Source organism: Brachyhypopomus gauderio, unplaced genomic scaffold, assembly GCF_052324685.1.
Source record: "Brachyhypopomus gauderio isolate BG-103 unplaced genomic scaffold, BGAUD_0.2 sc50, whole genome shotgun sequence".
NCBI lineage: Eukaryota > Metazoa > Chordata > Actinopteri > Gymnotiformes > Hypopomidae > Brachyhypopomus > Brachyhypopomus gauderio.
This window is the reverse complement of record NW_027506875.1, coordinates 1,881,418-1,907,883: the sequence shown is the minus strand read 5'-3', so window position 1 is coordinate 1,907,883 and position 26,466 is coordinate 1,881,418. Positions and strand designations below refer to the sequence as shown.

Below are 26,466 nucleotides of genomic sequence, written 5' to 3'. Positions count from 1 at the left end.
TAGTTTGTAAATAGCTATTTTCAAACAATAGATGAATGTGACAAAAGTATGCATTTTTTAATAGGACTTGTAATTGCAAAGTTGTCAGGTCTACTGCAAGGAATAAAAAGAAACAAGTTGCATGTTCCTAAGTGAAAATTTGGAGGAGTTATGCATGATTTTCACAAATAGCGCCACCTAGTGGCCAAATGTTTTAAAACTGCACAGCATGACACATAGTCCTGGGATATGCACAGTGGTGAGGTTTCATGTTGTTTGGCCAATGGTAAGTCTGTCAAATGGCCAATTAATTCAAATAAAAATTAATTGGCTCATGGCGGCCATGTTTTTTGAGTGATGATGTCATCATTGTGTGTCTTGATATCACTTGGGCCCCTGATGATGCCTGTAAAGTTTTGGCTTGATGTGACTAATGGTTTCTGAGATACAGTTTTTCCCATGTTATAGCGCCCCCTATTGGACAATCGTGGCCAGCTTTGACGTATGACCTCGTAGTCATGTGCCCTAACAACGGTTAAAATTTTATGAAGATCGGTCAAAGCGTTGCTGAGATATGGCTGTTTAAGTAAATTTGGCCACGCCTTGGAGCTATTGATTGACATGTGACAACCAGACTGTATGCAAATCTCAAAATATTTTTAAGCAACTTTGATAATGAGACTCTCCTGAATATTTTGACACCAAGGTTGTGGTGATCGGATGAAAAACCAGGGACTAGTACAAAAAAGTAGGTTTTGCATATTATGCAAATTAGCAAAAAATCTAAGTAGGCGGAGCTTAATGGTTCTTGAGGCTTTTTTGTTTGGCTTGAGCCAAGGAATCCATCAGAAGTGGAATTTTGTTTCTAGGCCCTACGGTTTGGGAGATATGGACCAAAACGCAAAATGGTGCGCTATAGCGCCACCATCAGGCCAATGTGGGTCCCTGTCTCTATTTCTCTCATTGCACACCTGCTGCACCTTGCTGGCAAGTTTGGTCTTTCTGGGCCTTACGGTTTAGGCTGCAGTATGCGTTTTACAGGGGGAAAAATAATAATAATAATAATAATAATAATAAGAAAAATCTCAGCAATTACAATAGGTTTCCCACACTACGTGTGTGAACCCTAATAAGAAAGAAAGAAAGAAGAAAAATCCTAACAATAACAATAGGTTTCCCACACTACGTGTGTGAACCCTAATAATAAGAAGAAAATATAGCCGCAAGCGGCGATTGGCGGGTTCACACAAAAAAAGGCAAAAAAGCCCAAAGGGTCTTTTAGACCAACAAATTGGCCTCTTGGCCTCAATAGGCAAAAAGAAGCCCAATAGGTCCTTTAGACCCAAAAGTGAATAGAAGCTGTTTGAGTGGAAAAAATGCATAAGTAAATCAATGTGACAAAACATTCAATTCAACTGAGGCACTAAAGGCCCAAAAGGATCAAAATAATGTGTATTGGCAAAATGATTCAGATCACAGAACTAAATCACATGCTGAGATCAGCTTTGTGTGTGTTTGTGTGGTGTTTCATGTGAGCAATAGTTTTCAGTCAGTTCTGGTGTTTGGCCACTAGATGGAGCCCAAGTACTACCATACTGATATCTCATTAATCTCAGAAATGAAATAGGATATTTTGGTGAAATAAAAGGTTCATTTCTGGTCAAGCAGAGCACTTTTTGTTATGAGATGCAATTGCAATGTTATAGACCTCATTGATCTGAATCATACAAGCCCCATTACTTGTCTGTATTCTCCATAACAGCATTGCTGCATGAGTTTTTATGATTTCTTAGGTTTTTGGGTGCTGTAGCACCCCCGACAGGCCAATTTGAAGCAAACTTGGCCTACCTCACAGGGACCTCAGTGTATAAAAGCCTTTCAAATTGGGAGTTGATCACTTACATGGTTTATGAGTTATAGCAATAAAGGTCATTTATGGCATGGCCAGAAGGATATAATGGAAAAATTGACCAATCAGACAAATAAAAATGCAACATTTTTTCCATATTTAGTTAACTACAGTGTCTACAGATTATGCCTATGCCATTTTTGCCATCATTGGATCAAATTCCTAGGACTAGTTCTTAAAGAGCTATTTTCAAACAATTGATGAATGTGACAAAAGTATGCATTTTTTAATAGGACTTGTAATTGCAAAGTTGTCACGTCTACTGCAAGGTATAAAAAGAAACAAGTTGCATGTTCCTAAGTGAAAATTTGGAGGAGTTATGCATGATTTTCACAAATAGCGCCACCTAGTGGCCAAATGTTTCAACACTGCACAGTATGACACATAGTCCTGGGATATGCACAGCGATGAGGTTTCATGTTGATTGGCCAATGGTAAGTCTGTCAAATGGCCAATTAATTCAAATAAAAATTAATTGGCTCATGGCGGCCATGTTTTTTGAGTGATGAGGTCATCATTGTGTGCCTTGATACCACTTGGGCCCCTGATGATGCCTGTAAAGTTTGGGCTTGATGTGACTAATGGTTTCTGAGAAACAAATTTTCCCATGTTATAGCGCCCCCTATTGGACAATCGTGGCCAGCTTTGACCTGTGACCTCTGAGTCATGTGCCCTAACAACTGATAAATTTTCATAAAGATAGGTCAAAGCATTGCTGAGATATAGCTGCTGAAGTCAATTTGGCCACGCCTCAGAGCTATTGATTGACATGTGACAACCAGACTGTATACCAATGTCACAGTTTTGTTGATGTTCCTTGATAATGAGATTCTTGTGAATATTTTGACACCAAGATTGTGGTGATCAGATGAAAAACCAGGGACTAGTATAAAAAAGTAGGTTTTGCATATTATGCAAATTAGCAAAAAATCTAAGTAGGCGGAGCTTAATAATTTTTGTACCATTGTTTTTGGCTTGAGCCAAGGAATCCATCAGAAGTGGAATTTTCTTTCTAGGACCTACGGTGTGGGAGATATGGGCCAAAATGCAAAAAACTGCGCTATAGCGCCACCATCAGGCCAATTTAGGCCTCTGTACTTAAGCGTGGTCCTGCAAAGAGACTACACCATTCTGCCAACTTTGGTGTTTCTGGGCCTTACGGTCTAGGCTGCAGTATGCGTTTTATGCGGAGAAAAATAATAATAATAAGAAAAACCCGAGCAATTACAATAGGTTTCCCACACTACGTGTGTGAACCCTAATAACAATAGGTTTCCCACACTACGTGTGTGAACCCTAACAAGCGGCAATTGGCGGGTTCACACACGAATAGGCTTCTTGGCCTCAATAGGCAGAGGCCCAAAAGGTCCTTTAGACCCTAAATGTGAAAATGAAGCTGTTTGAGTGGAAAAAATGCACAAATAAATCAATGTGCAAAATAAGGTTCAATTGGGGCACTAAAGGGCCAAAAGGATAAAAATAATGAGTATTGGCAAAATAATTCAGATCACAGAACTAAATCACATGCTGAGATCAGCTTTGTGTGTGTTTGTGTGGTATTTCATGTGAGCAAGTTTTCAGTCAGAATATGGCCACTAGATGGAGGCCAAGTACTACCATACTGATATCTCATTAATGTCAGTAATGAAATAGGACATTTTGGTGAATTAAAAGGTTAGTTTCTGGTCAGGCTGTGTACTTTATGTAAAAAAAAAAAAGATTCAGTTGAGGCACTAAAGACCGAAAAGGATCAAAATAATGTGTATTGGCAAAATGATTCAGATCACAGAACTAAATCACATGCTGAGATCAGCTTAGTGTGTGTTTGTGTGGTGTTTCATGTGAGCAATAGTTTTCAGTCAGTTTCGGTGTTTGGCCACTAGATGGAGCCCAAGTACCATCATACTGATATCTCATTAATCTCAGTAATGCAATATGACATTTTGGTGAAATAAAAGGTTCATTTCTGGTCAGGCAGTGCACTTTTTGTTATAAGATGCAATTGCAATGTTATAGAACTTATTGATCTGGATCATACAAGACCAATTACTTGTCTGTATTCTGCATAACAAGATTGCAGCATGAGTTTTTATGTTTTCTTAGGTTTTTGGGTACTGTAGCGCCCTCGACCGGCCTATTTGAACCAAACTTGGCATACCTCACAAGGACTTCAGGATATAAAAGCCTTTCAAATTGGGAATTGATTGCATACCTGGTTTATGAGTTATAGCAATATAGGTCATATATGGCATGGCCACAATGATATAATGGGAAAATGGACCAATCAGATAAATAAAAATCCAACATTTTTTTACTCAGTTTTTACCTACAGAGTCTACTGATTATGCTCATAGCAATTTTTCCATAATTGGATCAAATTCCTATGACTAGTTTGTAAATAGCTATTTTCAAACAATAGATGAATGTGACAAAACTATGCATTTTTTAAAAAGACTTGTAATAGCAAAGTTGTCAGGTCTACTGCAAGGAATAAAAAGAAACAAGTTGCATGTTCCTAAGTGAAAATTTGGAGGAGTTATGCATGATTTTCACAAATAGCGCCACCTAGTGGCCAAATGTTTTAAAACTGCACAGCATGACACATAGTCCTGAGATATGCACAGTGGTGAGGTTTCATGTTGTTTGGCCAATGGTAAGTCTGTCAAATGGCCAATTAATTCAAATAAAAATTAATTGGCTCATGGCGGCCATGTTTTTTTAGTGATGATGTCATCATTGTGTGTCTTTATATCACTTGGGCCCCTGATGATGCCTGTAAAGTTTTGGCTTGATGTGACTAATGGTTTCTGAGATACAGTTTTTCCCATGTTATAGCGCCCCCTATTGGACAATCGTGGCCAGCTTTGACCTATGACCTCGGAGTCATGTGCCCTAACAACTGTTAAAATTTTATGAAGATCCGTCAAAGCGTTGCTGAGATATGGCTGTTTAAGTAAATTTGGCCACGCCTTGGAGCTATTGATTGACATGTGACAACCAGTCTGTATGCAAATCTCAAAATGTTTTTAAGCACCTTTGATAATGAGATTCTCCTGAATATTTTGACACCAAGATTGTGGTGATCGGATGAAAATCCAGGGACTAGTATAAAAAAGTAGGTTTTGCATATTATGCAAATTAGCAAAAAATCTAAGTAGGCGGAGCTTAATGGTTCTTGAGGCTTTTTTGTTTGGCTTGAGCCAAGGAATCCCTCAGAAGTGGAATTTTGTTTCTAGGCCCTACGGTTTGGGAGATATGGACCAAAACGCAAAATGGTGCGCTATAGCGCCACCATCAGGCCAATGTGGGTCTCTGTGCTTTAGCACGGTCTCGCAAAGAGACTACACCATTCTGCCAAGTTTGGTGTCTCTGGGCCTTACGGTCTAGGCTGCAGTATGCGTTTTATGCGGAGAAAAATAATAATAAGAAGAAAAAAGAAAGAAAAATCTGAGCAATTACAATAGGTTTCCCACACTATGTGTGTGAACCCTAATAAGAAAAAGAAGAAAAATTCGAGCAATTACAATAGGTTTCCCACACTACGTGTGTGAACCCTAAATAAATCAATGTGCAAAAAAATGTTCAATTGGGGCACTAAAGGCCCAAAAAGGATCAAAATAATGTGTATTGGCAAAATGATTCAAATCACAGAACTAAATCACATGCTGAGATCAGCTTTGTGTGTGTGTTTGTGTGGTATTTCATGTGAGAAATAGTTTTCAGTCCGTTCCGATGTTTGGCCACTAGATGGAGCCCAAGTACTACCATACTGATATCTCATTAATCTCAGTAATGCAATATGACATTTTGGTGAATTAAAAGGTTCATTTCTGGTCAGGCAGTGCACTTTTTGTTATAAGATGCAATTGCAATGTTATAGAACTTATTGATCTGGACAATACAAGACCAATTACTTGTCTGTATTCTGCATAACAAGATTGCAGCATGAGTTTTTATGTTTTCTTAGGTTTTTGGGTACTGTAGCGCCCCCGACAGGCCAATTTGGACCAAACTTGGCGTACCTCACAAGGACTTCAGGATATAAAAGCCTTTCAAATTGGGAATTGATTGCATACATGGTTTATGAGTTATAGCAATATAGGTCATATATGGCATGGCCACAATGATATAATGGGAAAATGGACCAATCAGAAAAATAAAAATCCAACATTTTTTTACTCAGTTTTTACCTACAGAGTCTACTGATTATGCTCATAGCAATTTTTCCATAATTGGATCAAATTCCTATGACTAGTTTGTAAATAGCTATTTTCAAACAATAGATGAATGTGACAAAAGTATGCATTTTTTAATAGGACTTGTAATTGCAAAGTTGTCAGGTCTACTGCAAGGAATAAAATGAAACAAGCTGCATGTTCCTAAGTGAAAATTTGGAGGAGTTATGCATGATTTTCACAAATAGCGCCACCTAGTGGCCATATGTTTTAAAACTGCACAGCATGACACATAGTCCTGAGATATGCACAGTGGTGAGGTTTCATGTTGTTTGGCCAATGGTAAGTCTGTCAAATGGCCAATTATTTCAAATAAAAATTAATTGGCTCATGGCGGCCATGTTTTTTGAGTGATGATGTCATCATTGTGTGTCTTGATATCACTTGGGCCCCTGATGATGCCTGTAAAGTTTTGGCTTGATGTGACTAATGGTTTCTGAGATACAGTTTTTCCCATGTTATAGCGCCCCTTATTGGACAATCGAGGCCAGCTTTGACCTATGACCTCGGAGTCATGTGCCCTAACAACTGTTAAAATTTTATGAAGATCCGTCAAAGCGTTGCTGAGATATGGCTGTTTAAGTAAATTTGGCCACTCCTTGGATCTATTGATTGACATGTGACAACCAGACTGTATGCAAATCTCAAAATGTTTTTAAGCAACTTTGATAATGAGATTCTCCTGAATATTTTGACACCAAGGTTGTGGTGATCCGATGAAAAACCAAGGAGTAGTAGGAAAAAGTAGGTTTTGCATATTATGCAAATTAGCAAAAAATCTAAGTAGGCGGAGCTTAATGGTTCTTGAGGCTTTTTTGTTTGTCTGGAGCCAAGGAATGCACCTGAAGTGGAATTTTGTTTCTAGGACCTACGGGGTGGGAGATATGAACCCAAACGCAAAATGCTGCGCTATAGCGCCACCATCAGGCCAATTTGGGTGTCTGTACTTAAGCACGGTCCCGCAAACAGACTACACCAGTCTGCCAAGTTTGGTCTCCCTGGGCCTTACGGTCTAGGCTGCAGTATGCGTTTTATGCGGAGAAAAATAATAATAATAATAAGAAAGAAAGAAAGAAAGAAGAAAAATCCTAACAATAACAATAGGTTTCCCACACTACGTGTGTGAACCCTAATAAGAATATAGCCGCAAGCGGCGATTGGCGGGTTCACACACCAATAGGCATTTTGGCCTCAGTAGGCAAAAGGAAGCCCAAAAGGTCCTTTAGACCTAAAAGTGAAAAAAAAGCTGTTTGGGTTTGGCCAGTGTGTGCTCTACAGATGTAGAGTGTGATGACATCTGCGTGTGTCAGAAAGGGAGACACAAAAATAGCACATCTGGCTAGAGCTGCATCTATGTGAACAGTATAGGAAGGCCTGCACTTGTCTATACATGATTGGGCCTCTATATTACTGACAGAGAGAGATTGAGGGAGCCAGAGACTATGCTTTGTTATTTCACTCCTTGTACACGTAGCACGCCTAACATGACTGCCTGTGTATTCAAAGTATGAATGTAGTCTGCAAAGCCTGACATGACTGGCATTACTGACATAACTGATATGACTGGCATGACTGGAATGACATCACTGGCATGACGAACAAAATTAACATGACTGATATGACTGACATAACTGGCATGACTGTAATGATTTGAAGATTTGACTGACATGACTGGACTGACATGACTGATAGGACTGATATGACTGGACTGAAATGATTGGCATGACATGACTTACATGACTGGCAGAACATGACTGGCATGACTGGCATCACTGACATGACTGATATAACTGACATGACTGGACTGGCATGTCTGATATGACTGACATCACTGGTATGACTGACATATACTATACATATACTATAGATATGCATACAAACTATACATACATTTAGGTAGAAGTGTGTGTGTGTGTGTGTGGTAGTATATGTATTCAAACTATGACAACATATACTAATACATACATACATAAGTATACATAGAAACTATACATACATATAGGTATAAAGGTGTGTGTGTCTGTGTGTTTGTGTGAGAGACAAAAAGAAGCCAAATATCAGTTTGTATAAGCATGTGTTAGTCACTGAGATATGGGTGGGTATGGCTAGGGAAGTGTCATTGTGAATACTATAGGAAGGCCTGCTTGCGCCTGTATGTGTGTGTGCCTGGTTAATAGACACAGAGAGATCTAGGTAGCCAGAGCAATGTTTACTTAGGGCACAGAGATGGGAGGGGGAATGTGGGTGAGAGTGTGAGAGAGACTGAGAGTGTGAGTTTCAGCTTGCGTGCGTGTGAGAAGGAGAAGGTGACAGAGGGACTTTACATGCATTCTTATGCATTGTATATAATACTGCACTGTAGAGCCATACGATAACCGATTTAGATGAAACTTGACAAATTTGTTCAGGATGGGATTCTGAATGGGCTTGTGCATTTTGGTCAGAATTGGGTAAAATATGAAAGAGCTTTAAGAATATGAATATTATATGTATCGATGCTGTCCATTAAAAAAATATTTAGCAGGTATAAGTGTCCTCAAATCCAAAATCTTTGGATTGTTTTTTGATTTCACACTCTGTAGAGTATTATAAGACTTTGCTTGACATGATAGTATGAAAATCCTAGGAGGAGTATGAAAAGTGATGATTTCAAACTATTATTAACTGTAAATAAACTGTGCATTTTTTAATAGGACATGTAATGGGAAAGTTGTTCGCACTACTGCAAGGAATCAAAAGAGTCCAATTGCATGTTCCCAAGTGGAATTATGTAGGGGATACACTTGCTTTTTTTGCAATAGCGCCCCCCAGTGGCCAATCGACACCCGGCTGGATTATGTCATAGGGGGCGTGCACTTGTCCACACCCAAGAGGTTTCGTGCAGATCGACCAATTGTAAGCCTGTCAAACGCGTGCCGATCACTGATTGGCCGATTACGTCAGCCATTTTGGAAGTATGGCATGTCTGCTTTAGGACCTGGTTTCCAGAGGCCCATAGATGATGTCTGTCAAGTTTCATGTGGATCGGCCAATCTGAGTGCATGGGGCAAATTTTTGCATGTTATAGCGCCCCCTAGCAGGTGAGGTATGGCAACCTCTGCGAGCTGCCCAAGACCCTCACAGGGAAGCTGTCTGTGAAGTGCCATCTCATTACATGCAAGTTTTCTTAAGTTAGAGCTCCATATGCGCAAAATTTACTATTGAATTTACGCCCCCTCATTTGATTGGCTTATACTGACTAGGTAGTGAAGAAATTAGCATTTTTGTTGGATACATTTTAAAGTTCAGACTCTTCTGAACGTTTTGATACCACATATGTGCATGTATGTGAAAAATCCAGGGACTAGTTCGCGCTCAAAGATGTGTGTGATTTTGCACATTATGCAAATTAACTCGAAATCTAAGTGGGCGGAGCTTAATGGTTGTATATTAATTGTCCTATTGAATTTAGTCAAGGAATGTATAGGAACTGGAATTTTGGTTCTAGGACCTACGGTGTAGAAGATATGGACAAAAAGTCAATATGGTCCGCTATAGCGCCACCATCAGGCCAATTTGGGTCCCTGTATGGGAATCTGGTCCTTGGAGGTAACTGAACCTTTTTGCCAAGTTTGGGGTTTCTAGGCATTACGGTCTAGGCTGCACAATACGTTTTAGGTCAAAAAATGGGACAAAGAATAATAAGAAAGAAAAATTCTAACAATTACAATAGGGTTCCCACACTATGTGTGTGTGAACCCTAAAGAAAAAAGAAAAATTCGAGCAATTACAATAGGTTTCCCACACTACGTGTGTGAACCCTAAAAAAACAGTGTTTCTTCCATTTCCTTTAACTTTGACTGATTTTCCACATCAGCTGGATGGCACAGCAGAACTATCCTCTGAAGAAAAGCACAGCATCAATGAGCTGACACTGTCCTGGGATTTGCCTCAAGTTACATCTGAAAATAGAAGATGGCTTCTTGACAAACTCCTCCTCCATGCTGTAAGTATTTTAACAGGTCATAGTTAGGATGAAGGAATGAATGTTGGATTTGTATCCACTAGATACACCATTGAATATTGTGAGTTTGTTATAAGAACTGAACAAGTTGAGTTGAAGATTCAAATACTTTACAGGTTCTTGGAAGAACCTCCAGACAAGTCAAGCAGTTACGGCGTGGTTTGAAAGAGACACTGATTTGGCCTTTGTTAACAGAAAGGAAAGACACAATTCCCCTGCTCTTTCCACTGGCATCTCAAATTCAGTGCACATCACAGGTAAATGCATAAAATCAACACTTCTTAGCCAGTAGCATTGGTTTCAGGTCATTGGAACAGTTAATCTTCGAGTATAGCTGCAATGATTGGTCAGTTCACCAAAAATATAAATGACAAACAAAATATTGTTAAGACATGGTCTTCCTAAATGAATATATAAAAATATACACACTCTAATGACTGCCTAAAAGTAAGGAAAAACAATTGATGTGGAAAACATCTGAAAAGTACTGATTTTACACTTAAAACTTTCAGTACATTTATTTAAACCAGTAATCTTCAAATCCTGCCATGGTGGATCAGTGTCCAGCACAATTTGATGGTTTTCATGCTCAACTTACCTGATCTAATACATGTGTTAACTGACAAGCTTCAGTGTTGTCTGACGAGGGAAATCTCTGAACTGTGTTGGGCCTTCCAATGGTCTATTTAAATAAGATTTAACCACTGGTGTTTTCTTTTTGCCATATTTGGGCACAGCAGTATTTTGTACATATTTTGCGGCTAGATCGAAAAGCCGGTGTTACATAATGGCTGAATTTTTCTGTCAGATGGTCCTGGACAAGATAAAATGGCCTACGCAGGATGAAGACGAAGACAGTGATGTCGCTCTAGAAGATGCATGTAGGATCACAGGGTTCCTTCGAACATTTATTGAGAATGGTAAGTTAAATTTGTACTTCAGGTTATTTGGCTAGTGTTTTTTACAGGTAATTTCTGTAGGTAATTTCATGTTTAATTGTGGATTCTTCATAAAAACAGTTACAAGAATAACTTAAATAAAATATTGGTGCCCTTTTTGATTCTGCTTTAATGCTCTCCTCTGATAGCATCTCCAAACCTGCTTGGAAAACTTGTGCAGTTCTGGGTGGGATGGGATGTTCTTCCCCGATACTTGGATGTTGAAGTGGTGGAGAGCAACTTTCCAAAGTCTTCTACCTGCTTCTATCTTCTTAAAATTCCAGCACATTACAAAGAATACAGTATCTTTGAAAGAGACATTCTGGCTGCTGTTTGTAGTGTTGATACTGGTTTTGGTATGGTCTAAAGAAACACAGGTTTGTTCCCCAATGCAACAAGCAGTTCAGTGGTATTAAAACTACCACCTAGTTCTGCCAATGTGTAATGCTGCAAGCAAAGGTTGTAAATGTCTGTGTTATGTTAAGATAAAGCATGTTGCTCTTTTAGGTTCCGTTGAACTAGTATACATTTTGACATGTCAAAACAGCAAAAATGCTGGTAAAATTAATACCAAAAGCCAGTTATCAATCTGGTACTGTAAATGCTAGCACATGGGCTTGACTCACTGGGACACTTTCAAATGTAGCCATTGTTGACATTTATTTACACTGGCATTTTTCAAAAAAGTCAAAATGTATTTGCAAATGCAAAGAGACAAAGTTCTTTATAATAAAAATACAATATTCTGTTTGCTCATTTCTTTTAATTGTGAAAAGCAGTTAAGGTTCTTGGTCAATTACATCAATGCATCATTGAGATCCCAGCAGTTAAAAGGGCATTACTACCACTTTCTGCATTGTATAGGTTGTGAATCAGGAATTTACTGGAGCATTTCTGATAATAAGTTAACAGTTTGTATATAGACATCCAACACATTAGACAGAGGGCCATCAGGCTCTGGTAGACTTTCTATTTCCTGTTCAGTCAGTGCACGCTGTAGCTGAACTTCGGGGACAACCACATCAGACTGTCGATGACCACATGGCCCAGTCCAATCAACTCCATACTCCAGGTCAACCTTTAACAGCAAGAGATGTGGTTAAAAGGTCTGTTCAGCCAAGATCAGTGGTTGTCATGGTCATAATATCTTAATACAGATCTGGAAGCTTAATAGAGCCTAAACTTTAACATGTGTTGTGATTATGTCTAGTTTACACCACAAACTATTGCTCATTGTTGAAGCAAATGCTGGCAGTTTTTTAAATGAAATAGCCTCATTTTTAATAGTTACATTATATTACAGAATGTCAAACCTGAATGGGGTCTTGCACTGCCTCATGCTCATGTTGAGTCCACAGCTGAAGCGGAGATTGATTTCCCTCAGTGCGCAGTCGGTGGCAGTTCCAGCCACGTTTGAAAAAGTCTAGGTGCTTCTGAAGTTGAGGCAGAAAGCACCAGTGTAGAGCATAGAGATGAACTTCGCTGTCAGGATTCAGAAGGCCTTCTCTCTCAAGGCTGGTAAAGATTGTGTAGAAGAGATCAAGCACTCCCACATAAACGTCTCTCCACAGCCTCTCTATTCTGTTTGAAAAACGAACATTGGTAATCTTGTAAAAATTTCTGTATTAGACTTGCTGTGTGTACATGTGCATACAACATGGGTTACACACCACAAAAGATGACACTTGAAAAAATACTATCCATACAGATTACAGGGTATTGTATGAGAAGAGGATGATGACACCATGACTTAACATACTATTATTTTTGTTGCTTTACTTTATACATCAGTCACATCAGCACTCATTATAAAAGTTAACTTACAAAAGTACCTTAAAAAAATTGCTTCCTATGAGTTGGTGGGAGCCTTTAGTTAATCTACTTAACCTGCAGTTAAAGTAGATTAACAAATGGATGAAGAAAAAAGATGGCTTTGGAAAATGAGGTACAGAACTTTGTTCAATATTTAGTGGGTGATAACTAGACTGCTTGTTCTTTCTTTACATATGCTGCTCCAAATACAAATCAATTAAAGTTGTTCTGTGCACCAATGCATTAGTTAAATCCTTGACAGGTATTAAGCTTTATCGTGAACTATATTTTCCTTTCAATGCAAAATTTCTATTTGAAATTCTGTGTAGTCCAGAACTGGGCTTAATCTCTGTAAACTGGCCAATCAACTTTCACTGGGTTTACAATCTGGGTTACAAATACAAAATTGTATGTTTTATGTCAAGTACATACCCCTATTAACTATCACACCCCTATTAACTATAATTTATGTTGCCTTAGTAAGAGAGAGCATTGTCTTGTAGGCAGCATCCGGTGACCACTAATGAAGGACTAGAGGAAGACAAACTGCAGCAACAGATGAGCTACAAGTGGACACATTGTTTAAATATTCTAGCAGCAATACAGCGTCTGATCCACTCGTACCAGCACAACACACATTTAACACACCACCACCACCATGTCAGTGTCACTGCAGTGCTGAGAATGACCAACCACCGAGATAAGGCCTGTCTGTGGTGTCCAGACCATAGAATAACAGGGTGAAAGGAGACTAAGGCCAGAAATGTAGTCAACACAAATATGCCAATTCCAATGGTCCACAAATGCAGTTCTGCAGGAACCTGCGTTCTTACTTCACTATGGTGGCAGCTTCCGCTTGTATTATTAGCAAATACATTGTGACAACATGTAAATCCAAATGTGTGCAGCTAAAAGGATCCTTTGTGTCCTTGTGTGAAGCATGTTTCAGGCCTATCAAAATACGCAGAGAAAGATGGACTACAGTCTGAAATTATAGAAAAAAAAGTGCACCTATATAGTAAGTGGAGCTGATCTGAATAAACAGTAGATAAAGGGAGGTGGTTCTAATGAATTGACAGGTTGGTATATTTAAATATGATTATTGCATTAAGACAGAATGTCAATGTTTATTTTAAATGAACAGAAAGAATAACAGTAATAAACATAAAAATTTCAACAAAATATTTACGTATTGCCATATTTTATCTGAATAGTATGTTTTGTGAATGTTGGATGAATTAAAGATATCATGTTACCTTTGATTATGGACACTCCTGCCAGCAATATGTGAATTCCTGTCAAGTCCTCTGTTAGCCACCATGTAATGTGCAACATCAACATTTTCCCCACCTTTATCCGACCTCACACGAGATGGTATACCATACACATCCACAGCTTTAAGAAAACTCCTCAGGACTGTTGCTGAACGATTGTTGGTGGCGGCAGTCAGGTATACAATTAGACGGCTAAAGCCATCGATACCCCCGTGCACAACAATTCGCCATCTGAAATAGATACAATGCATTCAGAAAATCTTCATACCCTTTCACTTTTTTAATATTTTGTTGTAGTTTGGCCTTAGTGAGTTTGAATGTGCACAGGTCTATTGTTTAAAAATTATGGTATTTTGAATAAATATAAATAGGTTCCCACTAATCACATAAACTTAGTTCACACCTACAACAAAACCTACAATTTTATGTTGCAATATTCATAAAATCATGCTAAACAATGCTCATCTAAACAATGAAATGGATTTTGTAAATTCATCATTTGACATCTTTTAATTTGCATAGGATTTAGATCTGTACACAAGCAAGAAAAGTTGAGGTTAATGTGACGTCCACGTTAAACTCAACTTTAACATTGATGTTTTAACATGGGATATTCAAATCCATGCTGTGTCAACAATGTCAAGAGTCCTAATCCTTATTAACCCCTGACAAAAAACAATCTACACTGTTCATCTGTTGTTAATGTACATGACCTCAAATTAAAACTGGTAGTTAGCACTTACAGGTTGCTGTTATATTTAAAATTGAAAAGAGTCCACTGCTAATGTGTATTACTGTTTAAATGCATAAGCTATTTAAAGTACTAGCTTGCAGAGACAGCTAATGTCTGAGATAGGTAATGCTCTTCAAATACCGTATCAATTTGTGATTGCCATCAATGTGCCACAAACTGTTTGGCCCTGGTACAAAGTACTTCCTGCGCCTCCGTGGGTTCAGCTGAATGGTACGCATTAAAACTCCATGAGGATCCACACGCCACATGGATTCCTGTACACGTTGTCCTATAATGTGCAAAACAGAACACAGAATTAGGTGTACTTAAAATTAATTTATATCAGTTAGCAGATAAGCAAATAGCCCAAATACTAACCGGTTGGTAATTTAATTTCAGTGAATGAATACACTGTCAAGATTATTATCACTTACTCTGAATGCGGATGCCCTGTGCATTCAGATACCCAACCATCATTCTGTATCCACAGTTGGGATGGTGCTGCAGAATTTGGGCCACTGTTTCATCCAGATCTTTGTTGTCCATTGGAGTTAATAGACTGCAGACTCTGTTCATCAAAATATTCAACATGACACAGATATGACCACAGAACAAACAAATGACAATGACCACTAAGATCTGTTGCTCAGTCACTATCTGAACTCAAAATAAAGCTTTATGATGACTTGATACCTGTGCTGCCTGGAACACTTGGCCTTTTAAACCTCAAAGTGTAAAGGCAGCTATTGTGTCCAGTCAAATACATGAACATAACAAAGTATCACATTTGAATTTATCATATGTGTATGTATGACGTTTAATCCAAGTCTAAACAGGTGTAAGAGACATTTAAATGAAGTTGAATTTAAGGCCTAATATCACAAATCGCAAAGTTGTTTAAGAAAAAAATACGAAAGCATTTTGGCAGTGGTATTTCTGTTTCTGCACATAGATATTAAGGCATTTTTAGCAAAAACGAACAAAGACAAATGCAGACCGACTAATGTGCAAATATTACCTTATCCCATACTGTGCCATTCTCCGGCGAATAGTTCTCTCAGAGACTCCGAACAATTGTGCGATGTTTCCAGCAGTGTGTCCCAAAAGGAGGTGAGCCTCGATTATATTCGGAGGTAAATTGTAAGATGGACGTCCAACGTTCACTTCCTCCGTCTCTGAGAGAACGTGAAGTTGGTGAGCGACATCCTGAAGTACGTTTAGGACAGTTTGGTCAAGCTCCACGTCCAAATCAGCACTTAACTGAACTAACCCATCCATGACCCTTTCCAAACGAAATTGGAGGTAGTCATTTGGCATGTGATTCTCAAAATCATTCGCTAATGACCTTAAATCATTGACAATTAATCTTAAAAAAACTGCCATAAGTAACTCAGCGTCAACACTTTATATCATGTTGCTAGTTGTATAATGATATCGGTGCTCCAGGGCACAGAAACTGAAGGCCAAGACAGTAGTAGCCGAGCAGGAACCACCAGAGCTCATTATCCAATCCTGCTTTAGAGTGAAGTTAGGACCGCCCACCTCATTAACATACAGATGCAGAAATACAGAAATAAATAAATGTATAAATACAGAAATAAATGTAGAAATATGGAAATAAATGTAGAAATAAATAAATATTGCAATACGGATATAAATGTGGAAATAAATAAATAAATGTACAAATACGTAAATATATGTAGAAATATGGAAATAAATGCATAAATAAATATAGAAATAAATAAATAAATAAATAATAAATACATTTATTTATGTATTTAAGGATTTATTTGTACATTTATTTATTCATTCACTTATATATTTATGTATTTAATAATTTATTTGTGCATTTATTAATTTATTCCTTTATATTTTTATGTATATACTGATTTACTTGTACATGTATTTATTTATTCTTATGTCATTTTTTGTCCTCCATACATTTTCGCCGCGCGGACCCTCGCGCCGCTCGCGGCGCGTCGAGTATAAACCAGGCTTAAACCAGGCTTAAACCAGGCTTTAGAGGGTGGAGTTGGATGTGGGCGGGGTTGGATGTCCAACTCCGCCTTCCTGCAGGCTGCAGCGAGAGGTCTGCACTCCCGCGGTAATCTCGCGAGTCCCGCGGGACCCGACAGAATATCTTGCGGCACGGGACAGAATTTAATTGTTATTGGCGGGAGCGGGAGTTTAATTAGTCCAGGCGATGCGGGAGCGGGACCACATATACATGTAGAAAAATCCCGCAAATTAATAGTCTAGAAAATTATAATAATAATAACAACGCAATGATTTCCATGCATAAGGAACAGGACGAAAACAACTAATCATTCAGTAAGTAAGCAATAAACTAATTCAAAATATTGGCTAAGCAACTGATCACGTGAACATGAAGTGTGCGTCATTTTGTCATTTTGATACAGAAATGGCAGAGACTGTAGACCAGGGGTCGGCAACCTTTGAGACATGGAGTGCCAACTTTAACATGTCCAGTCAATGAGTGTGCCACTATGGCGGCGAGTTTAAATTGTTGACCGAGGAGGGGGGAGGTGTAAATCGACACAAAAAGTATTATATCGCGATCGATCGCCAAGTTTAAACGCCTCCGCCGTTCGCGCGAGGTGTGCGTGCGGAGTCGCGCGCTACGGTCACTCGCGAAAGTATAATCCATTAATATAATAATTTATATTAAAATATATATTTTTGCTGATGCTGGTCCAGCGTGTCGCGTGCCAGTGACTATGCCTCGGTGTGCCAATGGTGGCACGCGTGCCATAGGTTGCCGACCCCTGCTGTAGACGGTCAACCAGTTTCAGCTGTGGAAAATTCTATTAAAACAGGCGAATACACCACAATTAAGCCAACTAGAGGAAAGTCTGATGTATGGAAGTCATATTCCATTGTAATTAATGGAGATGGAAATCGGCTTGTTGTGATACATGTCAGAAAGTGTTGGTGTACGTCACCTAACGGGATGTGTTTGGACTGTGATAAGAAATGGGACAGCGCGATCAATCGCTATATTGCTGTTTTAATAAATACATAAGAAAATTTCAAGTACTAAATCTAATTAATTCAATTCATATTAGGATTGTGGGCGGGGGCGACAGAAATGTGTATGTGGTGGGCGGGTGCGGGATTAAAACAAGCGATTTTTTGGCCGGTGCGGGCGGGAGCGGGATTAAAACAAGCAGGTGCGGGCGGGAGCTGGATTAAGCGATTTTTTGGCGGGAGCGGGTCTAAAACAAGCGGGAGCGGGATTAAAAAAGCAGTCCCGCGCAGACCTCTACAGCGAGACATACTTGTCCGTCTCACCCAGAGACCGTATATACAGTCACTGGTCTCACCTGTGGCTCGTCTCGTCACGTGGGGTTTGTGTGTTCGCGCAGCGTCCTGTGCTCGTCGTTGTTTGAGTCACACATGTTCTATGTAAACGTGTTTTATGTGCGCTGTCTGCGCTTCGGTAAATGTAATAAACGTAACGATTTGGAAAGTGCAAAGGATTCTGTCTCGTCCATCGCCTTGCGCCCAAAGTTACAAAAACATTTTAAACTTTTTTAAACTGTAAAAACACTGGGTAAACTGTCAGTGACATGGACTAACTGTAAATAGTCACTGACACTGGATAAACTGTCCTTCTGCTTTTAGATGTCCGATTTGACTATTGTCGTTACCGGCGCTGTCCGACGCCACGTTGTTTTACTGTTAGGGCGTACTCACACTAGGCTCTGTGATCCGGGCCCGGGCACGGTTGCCTGCCGAAGCACGGTTCGTTTGGCTAGTGTGAGCGCTCCAACCGTGCCCGGGCCCGGATCAGTTAACCGTGCTCGGGCCCGCTTTGAAGAGGTGGGCCAGGGCACGATTCATGTGGACTCGGGCACGGTTCGCTTCTAGTGTGAGCGCTATCCGTGCTCGGGCCCGCTTGGTGCCTCGTCTGATTGGTTCATTTCGCTGGAACTCAAACATGACATCAGTGATGCGACGCTCACGTTAAACAGTCATAGCGGCAAAGCGATTAGCAGACAATCGTTGTGTTAAATTATCGATAAATCTGTGCTTGCACCGTGTTTCTGCACTCCCAAAACGACTCCAAAAATACAATAAAAAGAGAATCGTGAACTCTATAGTGTTGTGCGAGCGCGCTTTTTTTTCCAAATAAAGCGGCGTTGTGATGACGTAAGCGTGCTCGGGCCGGGTTGCTGAAGCCAGTGTGAGTGCAGGCCAGCGGGGGAGTGGGGAGGGGGGATAACCGGGCCCCAGCACGGAACCAGCAAACCGTGCCTAGTGTGAGTACGCCCTTAGTTAGACCGAGCACGCCTGCGTGAATTCAGTGACGAGGCGGGGGTAAAAGTTCACTAAAAAATCGATCTTTGGACGTACGAATCGATTATCAGATCATCATATGCGAATCGATTCTGAATCGGAAAATCGATTTTTTCAACACAGGCCTAACTGGGACTGATACACTGAGACAGAGACGCTGAGACACTGATACACTGACACGCTGAGACACTGATACACTGATACACTGAGACACCGACACACTGAGACTGATACACTAAGACACTGATACACTGAGACTGATACACTGAGACGCTGAGACACTGATAAACTGAGACTGAGACACTGGTACACTGAGACAGAGATGCTGAGACAGAGACGCTGAGACACTGATAAACTGAGACATAGACGCTGATACACTGAGACACTGATACACTGAGACAGAGACGTTGAGACAGAGACGCTGAGACAGAGATGCTGAGACACTGAGACACTGATAAACGGAGACACTGATAAACTGAGACACTGATAAACTGAGATCCTGATATGTGCTCCAGCGGCGTGTTTGTGTGTTGGAGGCAGACGTCAAGGCTGTCTCCATCATTCCAGCAACAGGGCAGACAAAATACCGCTATTGTTCATATAGTTCAAAATTGCCACATGTAATTTCTATTCAAATGTCCTACTTGGACTAACAGTTCTTAATCAACAACACAAACATACAGACACATGATTGGCTAGTGCTGTAGTAAATGAGGGGGCGGGGACTTCCCTCCAGAGAGCAGGACCAGTGTGCTCTCATTGGCTCCCAAGCAGGATGACAGAGGCATCATGTGGCCAACATACTGCTGATGATGAGGGTTGAATTCTTCTGTTGTGCCACTCAGAGATGCAGCACTGTAAGTCCCACACGTCCATCTGATCTTTCTGCTCTGTTGTCACAATGTTCTGACAGTGTTCATATTACTCTGGCTGCTTAGATTAGGACTTATTACCAATGTGTGAAAACTGTAGATGATGAAATTCTTGATAGAACTACTGAAAATGTCAAGTATTTTCTTCCTGTGCATCACACACACACACACACACACACACACACACACACACACACACACACACACACACACACACAAAAGCTACAGTTCTAATAGTGAAATATAGGTCTCACTTCACCTACAAACTCAAAACATTTCCCAGTATTTTTGCCTGTCTGTTAGACTAATGATGACACTTCTCAGCAAGTTGAAGGTTCAGTGGATGAGCAAGATTCAGCCTGCAGTGTATGGCCTTCATTCATATGGATAACAGTAACCCTGCAGCACAAGGACAGAACGAGAGAGAGAGAATGAGGAGAGGAGAGAGGGAGACACACAGAGAGAAAGACAAGGAAAGTGTGAGAGAAAGTGAGAGAGACAGTGTGTTAGAGACCAAAGTAAGAGACAAAGTATGACAGACAATCAGAGAAAGAGAGGAGACAGTGAGACATGAACTTACCAGACACATTATATAACCAGCATTTTAAAGACAGCATTATTTAACTCTTTAAAGGAGTATTTAACTGTTGCCTGGACAGGTTTAAAGCTGTAAATAAAAAAATTAATAGTTCAGGCAGAAATCACCCATGTTACACATCCATATTAAAACATCCACCCAAACTACTGATAAACACATCCACCCAAACTACTGATAAACACATCTACCCATACTACTGATAAACACATCCACCCATTCTACGGATAAACTCATCCACCCATATTACTGGTAAACACATCCACCCATACTACTGATAAACACATCCATCCATTCTACGGATAAACTCATCCACCCATATTACTGGTAAACATATCCACCCAAGGCAAACTCATGTCTTACAAGTATTTCAACTGATAGATTGAACAAGTTCAGAAAGATGCTCATTCTTCATTGTCCAATCACAGCTATGATCACAGTGTTGTCATGGTACCACGTTAAGCTATGATGACAGTGTTGTCATGGTAGCACATTAAGTATGGTCACTGTGTTGTCATGGTACCACATTAAGTATGGTCACAGTGTTGTCATGGTACCACGTTAAGCTATGGTGACAGTGTTGTCATGGTACCACGTTAAGCTATGGTGACAGTGTTGTCATGGTAGCACATTAAGCTATGGTCACAGTGTTGTCATGGTACCACGTTAAGCTATGGTGACAGTGTTGTCATGGTAGCACATTAAGCTATGGTCACAGTGTTGTCATGGTACCACATTAAGCTATGGTCACAGTTGTTAGAAATTCGGCCTTCAGGAATCAGATACTGGGTTAGTGTTAAGGTCACCATCATCTCTACTGGGTTAGTGTCACCATCATCTCTACTGGGTTAGTGTTAGGGTCACCATCATCTCTACTGGGTTAGTGTTAGGGTCACCATCATCTCTACTGGGTTAGGGTCACCATCATCTCTACTGGGTTAGTGTTAGGGTCACCATCATCTCTACTGGGTTAGTGTCACCATCATCTCTACTGGGTTAGTGTTAGGGTCACCATCATCTCTACTGGGTTAGGGTCACCATCATCTCTACTGCAGACGTGGCAGTGGACTGGAATCAGTACTGTGGATATTTCATTGTGCTTCATCACACAGTTGCTCCCTCTGCGTAGTCAGTCTGGCTGAAGGATCAAACTATGTCATTTCTTCTAGTTTAAACTATGTCATTTCTTCTAGTTTAAACTATGTCATTTCTTCTAGTTTAAACTATGTCATTTCCTCTAGTTTAACTTGTCATTTCATCTAGTTTAACTTGTCATTTCTAATGTAATGCAAGTTGTCTTTGATAAGCGCTTAATGTAGCATGTGGAAAGCAAATGTAAAAATGTCATGTGTGAATATATTTTTGGGTTTGAACTAAACTGATCAGTTGTAAGTTTTAGTGTGATTAAATTAACAGCTAAATGAATTTAGTGGTTTCAGATCACATTGTGCATTCTTAATCTAAGTACATATACTTTTTTGGAAACTGAAAGATGTCTTCCTGCTGGCTGGGGCTGAGGGTGTGTCTGTCCTGCTGGTGGTGGCTGGGGGTGTGTCTTTGTCCTGCTGGTGGTGGCTGGGGGTGTGTCTTTGTCCTGCTGGTGGTGGCTGGGGGTGTGTCTTTCTCCTGCTGGGGGTGTGTCTTTGTCCTGCTGGTGGTGGCTGGGGGTGTGTCTTTCTCCTGCTGGGGGTGTGTCTTTGTCCTTCTGGGGCTGGGAAGGACAGGGCATTAAAGGATTAAAGGTAAACTGTCTACATCACATATGCAAACTCATTAAGTGGTAAAGAAAATTTTCAGACTTCACTTTTAAAATAATAGAGATGAAACATTCCTATGTGTTAAAGACCTTAACGAATCTGTTCTCCCCTCTCTTCTTCCCTAGCTCCAACGTTTTGAAAGCGTCCTTGAAGACCGTTAGTATTCTGGCCATTTGCTTGCTCAAATTATTGATGCAAGAATGATTGCAGCATGAAATGCTAGCCTTTCTGTCGTCATATTTATTATGGTGTTAAAGTTTTGTTGGCAGACTCATCTTCCTAGAGAGGTCACAGTGTTACAGCAATACTTTGAAGAAAATGGTGCTATAATATGCTAATGTCTATTCAAGTTTTACTGAATAGAGATCTTATGACATCACTTAACATCATGTCAAATGAATGTGACCAATGGGTGAGTCTGCTGCTCATTCAAGTCATACCCACACACACAGAGTAACATCCACAGGGTCATTACACACACACACACACACACACACACACACACACACACACACACACACAAACACACACACACACACACACACAGAGAGTAACGTACACAGGGTCATTACACATACATACACACACAGAGTAACATACACAGGGTCATTACACAAACCCACAGAATTACTTACACAGGGTCATTACACATACACACACACATAGTAACGTACACAGGGTCATTATACATACATACACAGTTATGTACACAGGGTCATTACACAAACACACAGTTACTTACACAGGGTCATCATTACACATACACACACACATAGTAACGTACACAGGGTCATTATACATACATACACAGTTATGTACACAGGGTCATTACACATACACACACAGAGTAACGTACACAGGGTCATTACACATACACACAGAGTAAACATAAATAAATTTATCCTAAATTATTTGTTATTGTGTGAATAATTGTGTTTGTCTGAGTGCCCGGTGTATTCTACCACACACTGTAACTGCTTCTGTGGAAATGTATTTGGGAATATCAGCACTGAAGTAAAGTTCATTGTGTTTGTTTGTAATATCAGCACTGTAGTAAAGTTCGTTGTGTTTGCTTTGTTATGTCAGCACTGTTTGTAATATGAGCACTGTGTCACGCTTGGCCCCGCCCCCGCTAGTTCGTCATCTCCCCAGCTAGTTCGCTCTGGCTATGTGTTTAAATAGAGTTAGTTCGGGTTATTTATGTGTTTAAATAGAGTTCGTTCGAGTTATTTATGTGTTTAAATAGAGTTAGTTCGGGTTATGTATATGTTTAAGTAGAGATACTTCAGGTTATGTATGTGTGGGAGATAATGTTTCAGCACATGTTTATGGTTCTTTATTTGAGATATTGTTTAAGAAATAATGTTCAAGAATCACTGTTAAAGGCTCAATGTTAATCCGTGTTAGTCTGCGTTTATGATATTTTAATTGAGTTTGTCGTGTGTGCATGGGTGAAGTGTTTCCATGTATTTCGGTAGTATTTCCAGCTTTTCGTCTAGCATATTTGTTTATTTGTATATGTGTTTAGTCATGCCTCGTGGTGCACGTGATGTAGTCAGTGTTACATGTGAAACCCTCGTGATATAAAACGCTAGTGTCCACCACACTGTAGTAAAGTTCACTGCGTTTGTAATAACATTACTGTAGCTCAGACAGGCGGGAGAGAGCTGAGAGTTCACAGTCTGAGATGATTTCTGCTCTTTAGAGATATGTTATTTACATTCCTGCTGAGCAGCAGATTGAGAAAACGAAGCACAGTATGAGACCACTAGACTAATTGATCCAGAATAAAATCATGTTATAATAATGAGTAGTGCTGGTCTGATCTGCTATAAGACAAATGTGATAACATTCACACTAGATATGTCATTATAATGTATGCATGTATGTGTATATACGTGTACACATATGTAGTCTGTGTGTATGTGGGTGTGTGCATATGTATGTGTCAGTGTGTATATATGTGAGAGTGTAAAAAACGAAAAAAACATTTGTTTCCAGTTTCATTAATACCTTTAGATGGCCGATATTAACGATATTAACCATATCAATCTATATCAACCTGTTAATCCCTCCACCGAAACAACTTTCTGGATAATACCACTGACTGCGAGAAAAGGGACCCACAAAACTCATTGCGGTATGTAATTTGATTCGCTATGATCGCACAATCTTACGACTTTTAAACCACATCTTAACAGTTTTACCGAGCGCTGTCTTTAGTGTGATCTTATACAAACGGGTTATTTGTTGACAAAATGAATGAATGGTTGTGCAACACCCCCGTGTGGTGTGGTGGTCCGCTCCGTCTAGCGGAAGTGTCCGCGCTGGAACGCAGTTCGTGTTTCAGAGTCAAAGTTGGACATACCTGTTCGGACCGAACCGGCGTTGGGCCACAACCACGCGTCGAGATGAGGCGAAAGGAGAAGAGATTACTGCAGCTCGCTGGGCTGCTTATCGTGGTTTTGCTTTTTCTGCCTAATGTCGGATTGTGGTCGTTATATCGAGACCGAATGTTTGAAAACTCGCCCGAGATAGTGGAGGGAGCGGGCGGGCTGGCACACGTACAGGTAAGACCGCCGAGTGGACGGAGTTCACCCCTGTGTGGAGTGAGTTCACCCCTGTGTGGAGCGAGTTCACCCCTGTGTGGAGCGAGTTCACCCCTGTGTGGGGCGAGTTCACCCCTGTGTGGAGCGAGTTCACCCCCGTGTGGAGCGAGTTCACCCCCGTGTGGAGCGAATTCACCCCCGTGTGGAGCGAATTCACCCCCGTGTGGGGCGAGTTCACCCCCGTGTGGAGCGAGTTCACCCCCGTGTGGGGCGAGTTCACCCCCGTGTGGAGCGAGTTCACCCCTGTGTGGAGCGAGTTCACACCTGTGTGGAGTGAGTTCACACCTGTCTGAATGCGCCCACTTCATCTTCTCTTCATCCGTGAGCTCGGTAGAAGCTCCATGTCTGTCCAAACGGAGCCAACACAGTACTGCCGCGGTGGTTCAAAGCTGCGGCCGCCTCGGCGCAGTTTACCGTGTGTCCGCTCCTTCCTGGACACCGTGCGAGGACCGTGTGCTAATGTCCCGGTTAGGACGGAGGTCACGACACCAGGGCGCCAGGGGTTAGCCCAGACGGAGAGATGAACATGGTGTACAGCCACAGTCATCTCACAGTGTTGTTACGGAGGTATTACATGTTTACCAATGTCTGCCTCTTGAATTCACGACTACAAAGTGCACAGGGGTGGTGTTAAAGTGCACAGGGGTGGTGTTAAAGTGCACAGGGTGGTGTTAAAGTGCACAGGGGTGGTGTTAAAGTACACAGGGGTGGTGTTAAAGTGCACAGGGTGGTGTTAAAGTGCACAGGGGTGGTGTTAAAGTGCACAGGGTGGTGTTAAAGTGCACAGGGGTGGTGTCATCAGCCCACGGATCCCGAAAAGGAGCCACGTCGCCGTATCCTGTTTGAGGAACTTTAAGACTTCAAATAGGAAGCACCTATTTAAATCGGATGTATTCATTAACGTGTACTTTTATTTCATGAACTAGTTTCAGTTTCTGGCCACCTAAACATTTTAGAAGACGTTTGTAGGGTTCATATTTGAATTTTACTGTTGATATGTCAATCAGGAACTATATGAAACATAACAGACCAAGATTTATAGATACCTGGTATAAGGAATAATTGGTTTTATAGTTTGTTTATAATATTTTCAAATGAATTAATTCGTTTTTACTTGTGGATATGTTGGGAAAAGATGTTTTGCACAATTTTGGACCATGATCCAAAACTGAGCACCTCTGTAATAAAACCTAATGACGCTTGACAGCTGTGAAATCAAAATGTCATTAAATATGACAACATTTTGGTAATTGCGAGATAAGCGTTATGACTTATAGCTTGAGAATTTAATTATAACACCGTTCAAACCAGCAACAACAGAGACCGTGTGATTGGTGCAGTACTACTACTGATCAATTGGTGGCGCTTCAATGGCAGGTTCTTTACGTGGCGATTATATATGTTTATATGTTCAGAACTATTGAGAATGT

The 26,466-nt window shown here is 40.4% G+C and overlaps 2 protein-coding genes and 1 long non-coding RNA gene across 3 annotated transcripts in view; 1 reads left to right on the top strand and 2 right to left on the bottom strand.

Moving 5' to 3' along the window:
• Positions 1-11,750: 11,750 nt before the first annotated feature.
• Positions 11,751-16,462, bottom strand: LOC143487790 (uncharacterized). The gene is made up of 6 exons (XM_076986960.1): positions 15,902-16,462; positions 15,318-15,451; positions 15,025-15,172; positions 14,133-14,381; positions 12,378-12,645; positions 11,751-12,142 (listed from the first exon to the last, which is right to left on the bottom strand). The coding sequence occupies exons 1-6, from the start codon at positions 16,264-16,266 to the stop codon at positions 11,945-11,947; spliced, it is 1,362 nt and encodes a 453-aa protein (XP_076843075.1). The 5' UTR covers positions 16,267-16,462; the 3' UTR covers positions 11,751-11,944.
• A 320-nt stretch (positions 16,463-16,782) lies between these two features.
• Positions 16,783-25,663, bottom strand: LOC143487773 (uncharacterized). Its single transcript, XR_013124362.1, has 3 exons — positions 25,322-25,663; positions 22,145-22,381; positions 16,783-20,474 (listed from the first exon to the last, which is right to left on the bottom strand). It is a non-coding gene; the product is annotated as an uncharacterized LOC143487773 (long non-coding RNA).
• The window catches only part of galnt10 (UDP-N-acetyl-alpha-D-galactosamine:polypeptide N-acetylgalactosaminyltransferase 10 (GalNAc-T10)), a 56,601-nt gene continuing 54,878 nt past the window's right edge, over positions 24,744-26,466 (top strand). Inside the window, exon 1 of the mRNA XM_076986926.1 lies at positions 24,744-24,997. Coding sequence (XP_076843041.1) covers positions 24,839-24,997 — 159 coding nt within the window. The 5' untranslated portion in view covers positions 24,744-24,838. The remainder of the gene's footprint in view (positions 24,998-26,466) is intronic.

Excerpts from the sequence above, each read along its gene's own strand:
- LOC143487790 (XM_076986960.1), bottom strand. The coding sequence starts at position 16,266 with ATGGCAGTTTTTTTAAGATTAATTGTCAATGATTTAAGGTCATTAGCG. Across the intron at positions 15,173-15,317 it reads ACAGGGCATCCGCATTCAGA|GACAACGTGTACAGGAATCC; the intron begins GTAAGTGATAAT and ends TGCACATTATAG. Across the intron at positions 12,143-12,377 it reads CAGTGCAAGACCCCATTCAG|GTTGACCTGGAGTATGGAGT; the intron begins GTTTGACATTCT and ends TTGCTGTTAAAG.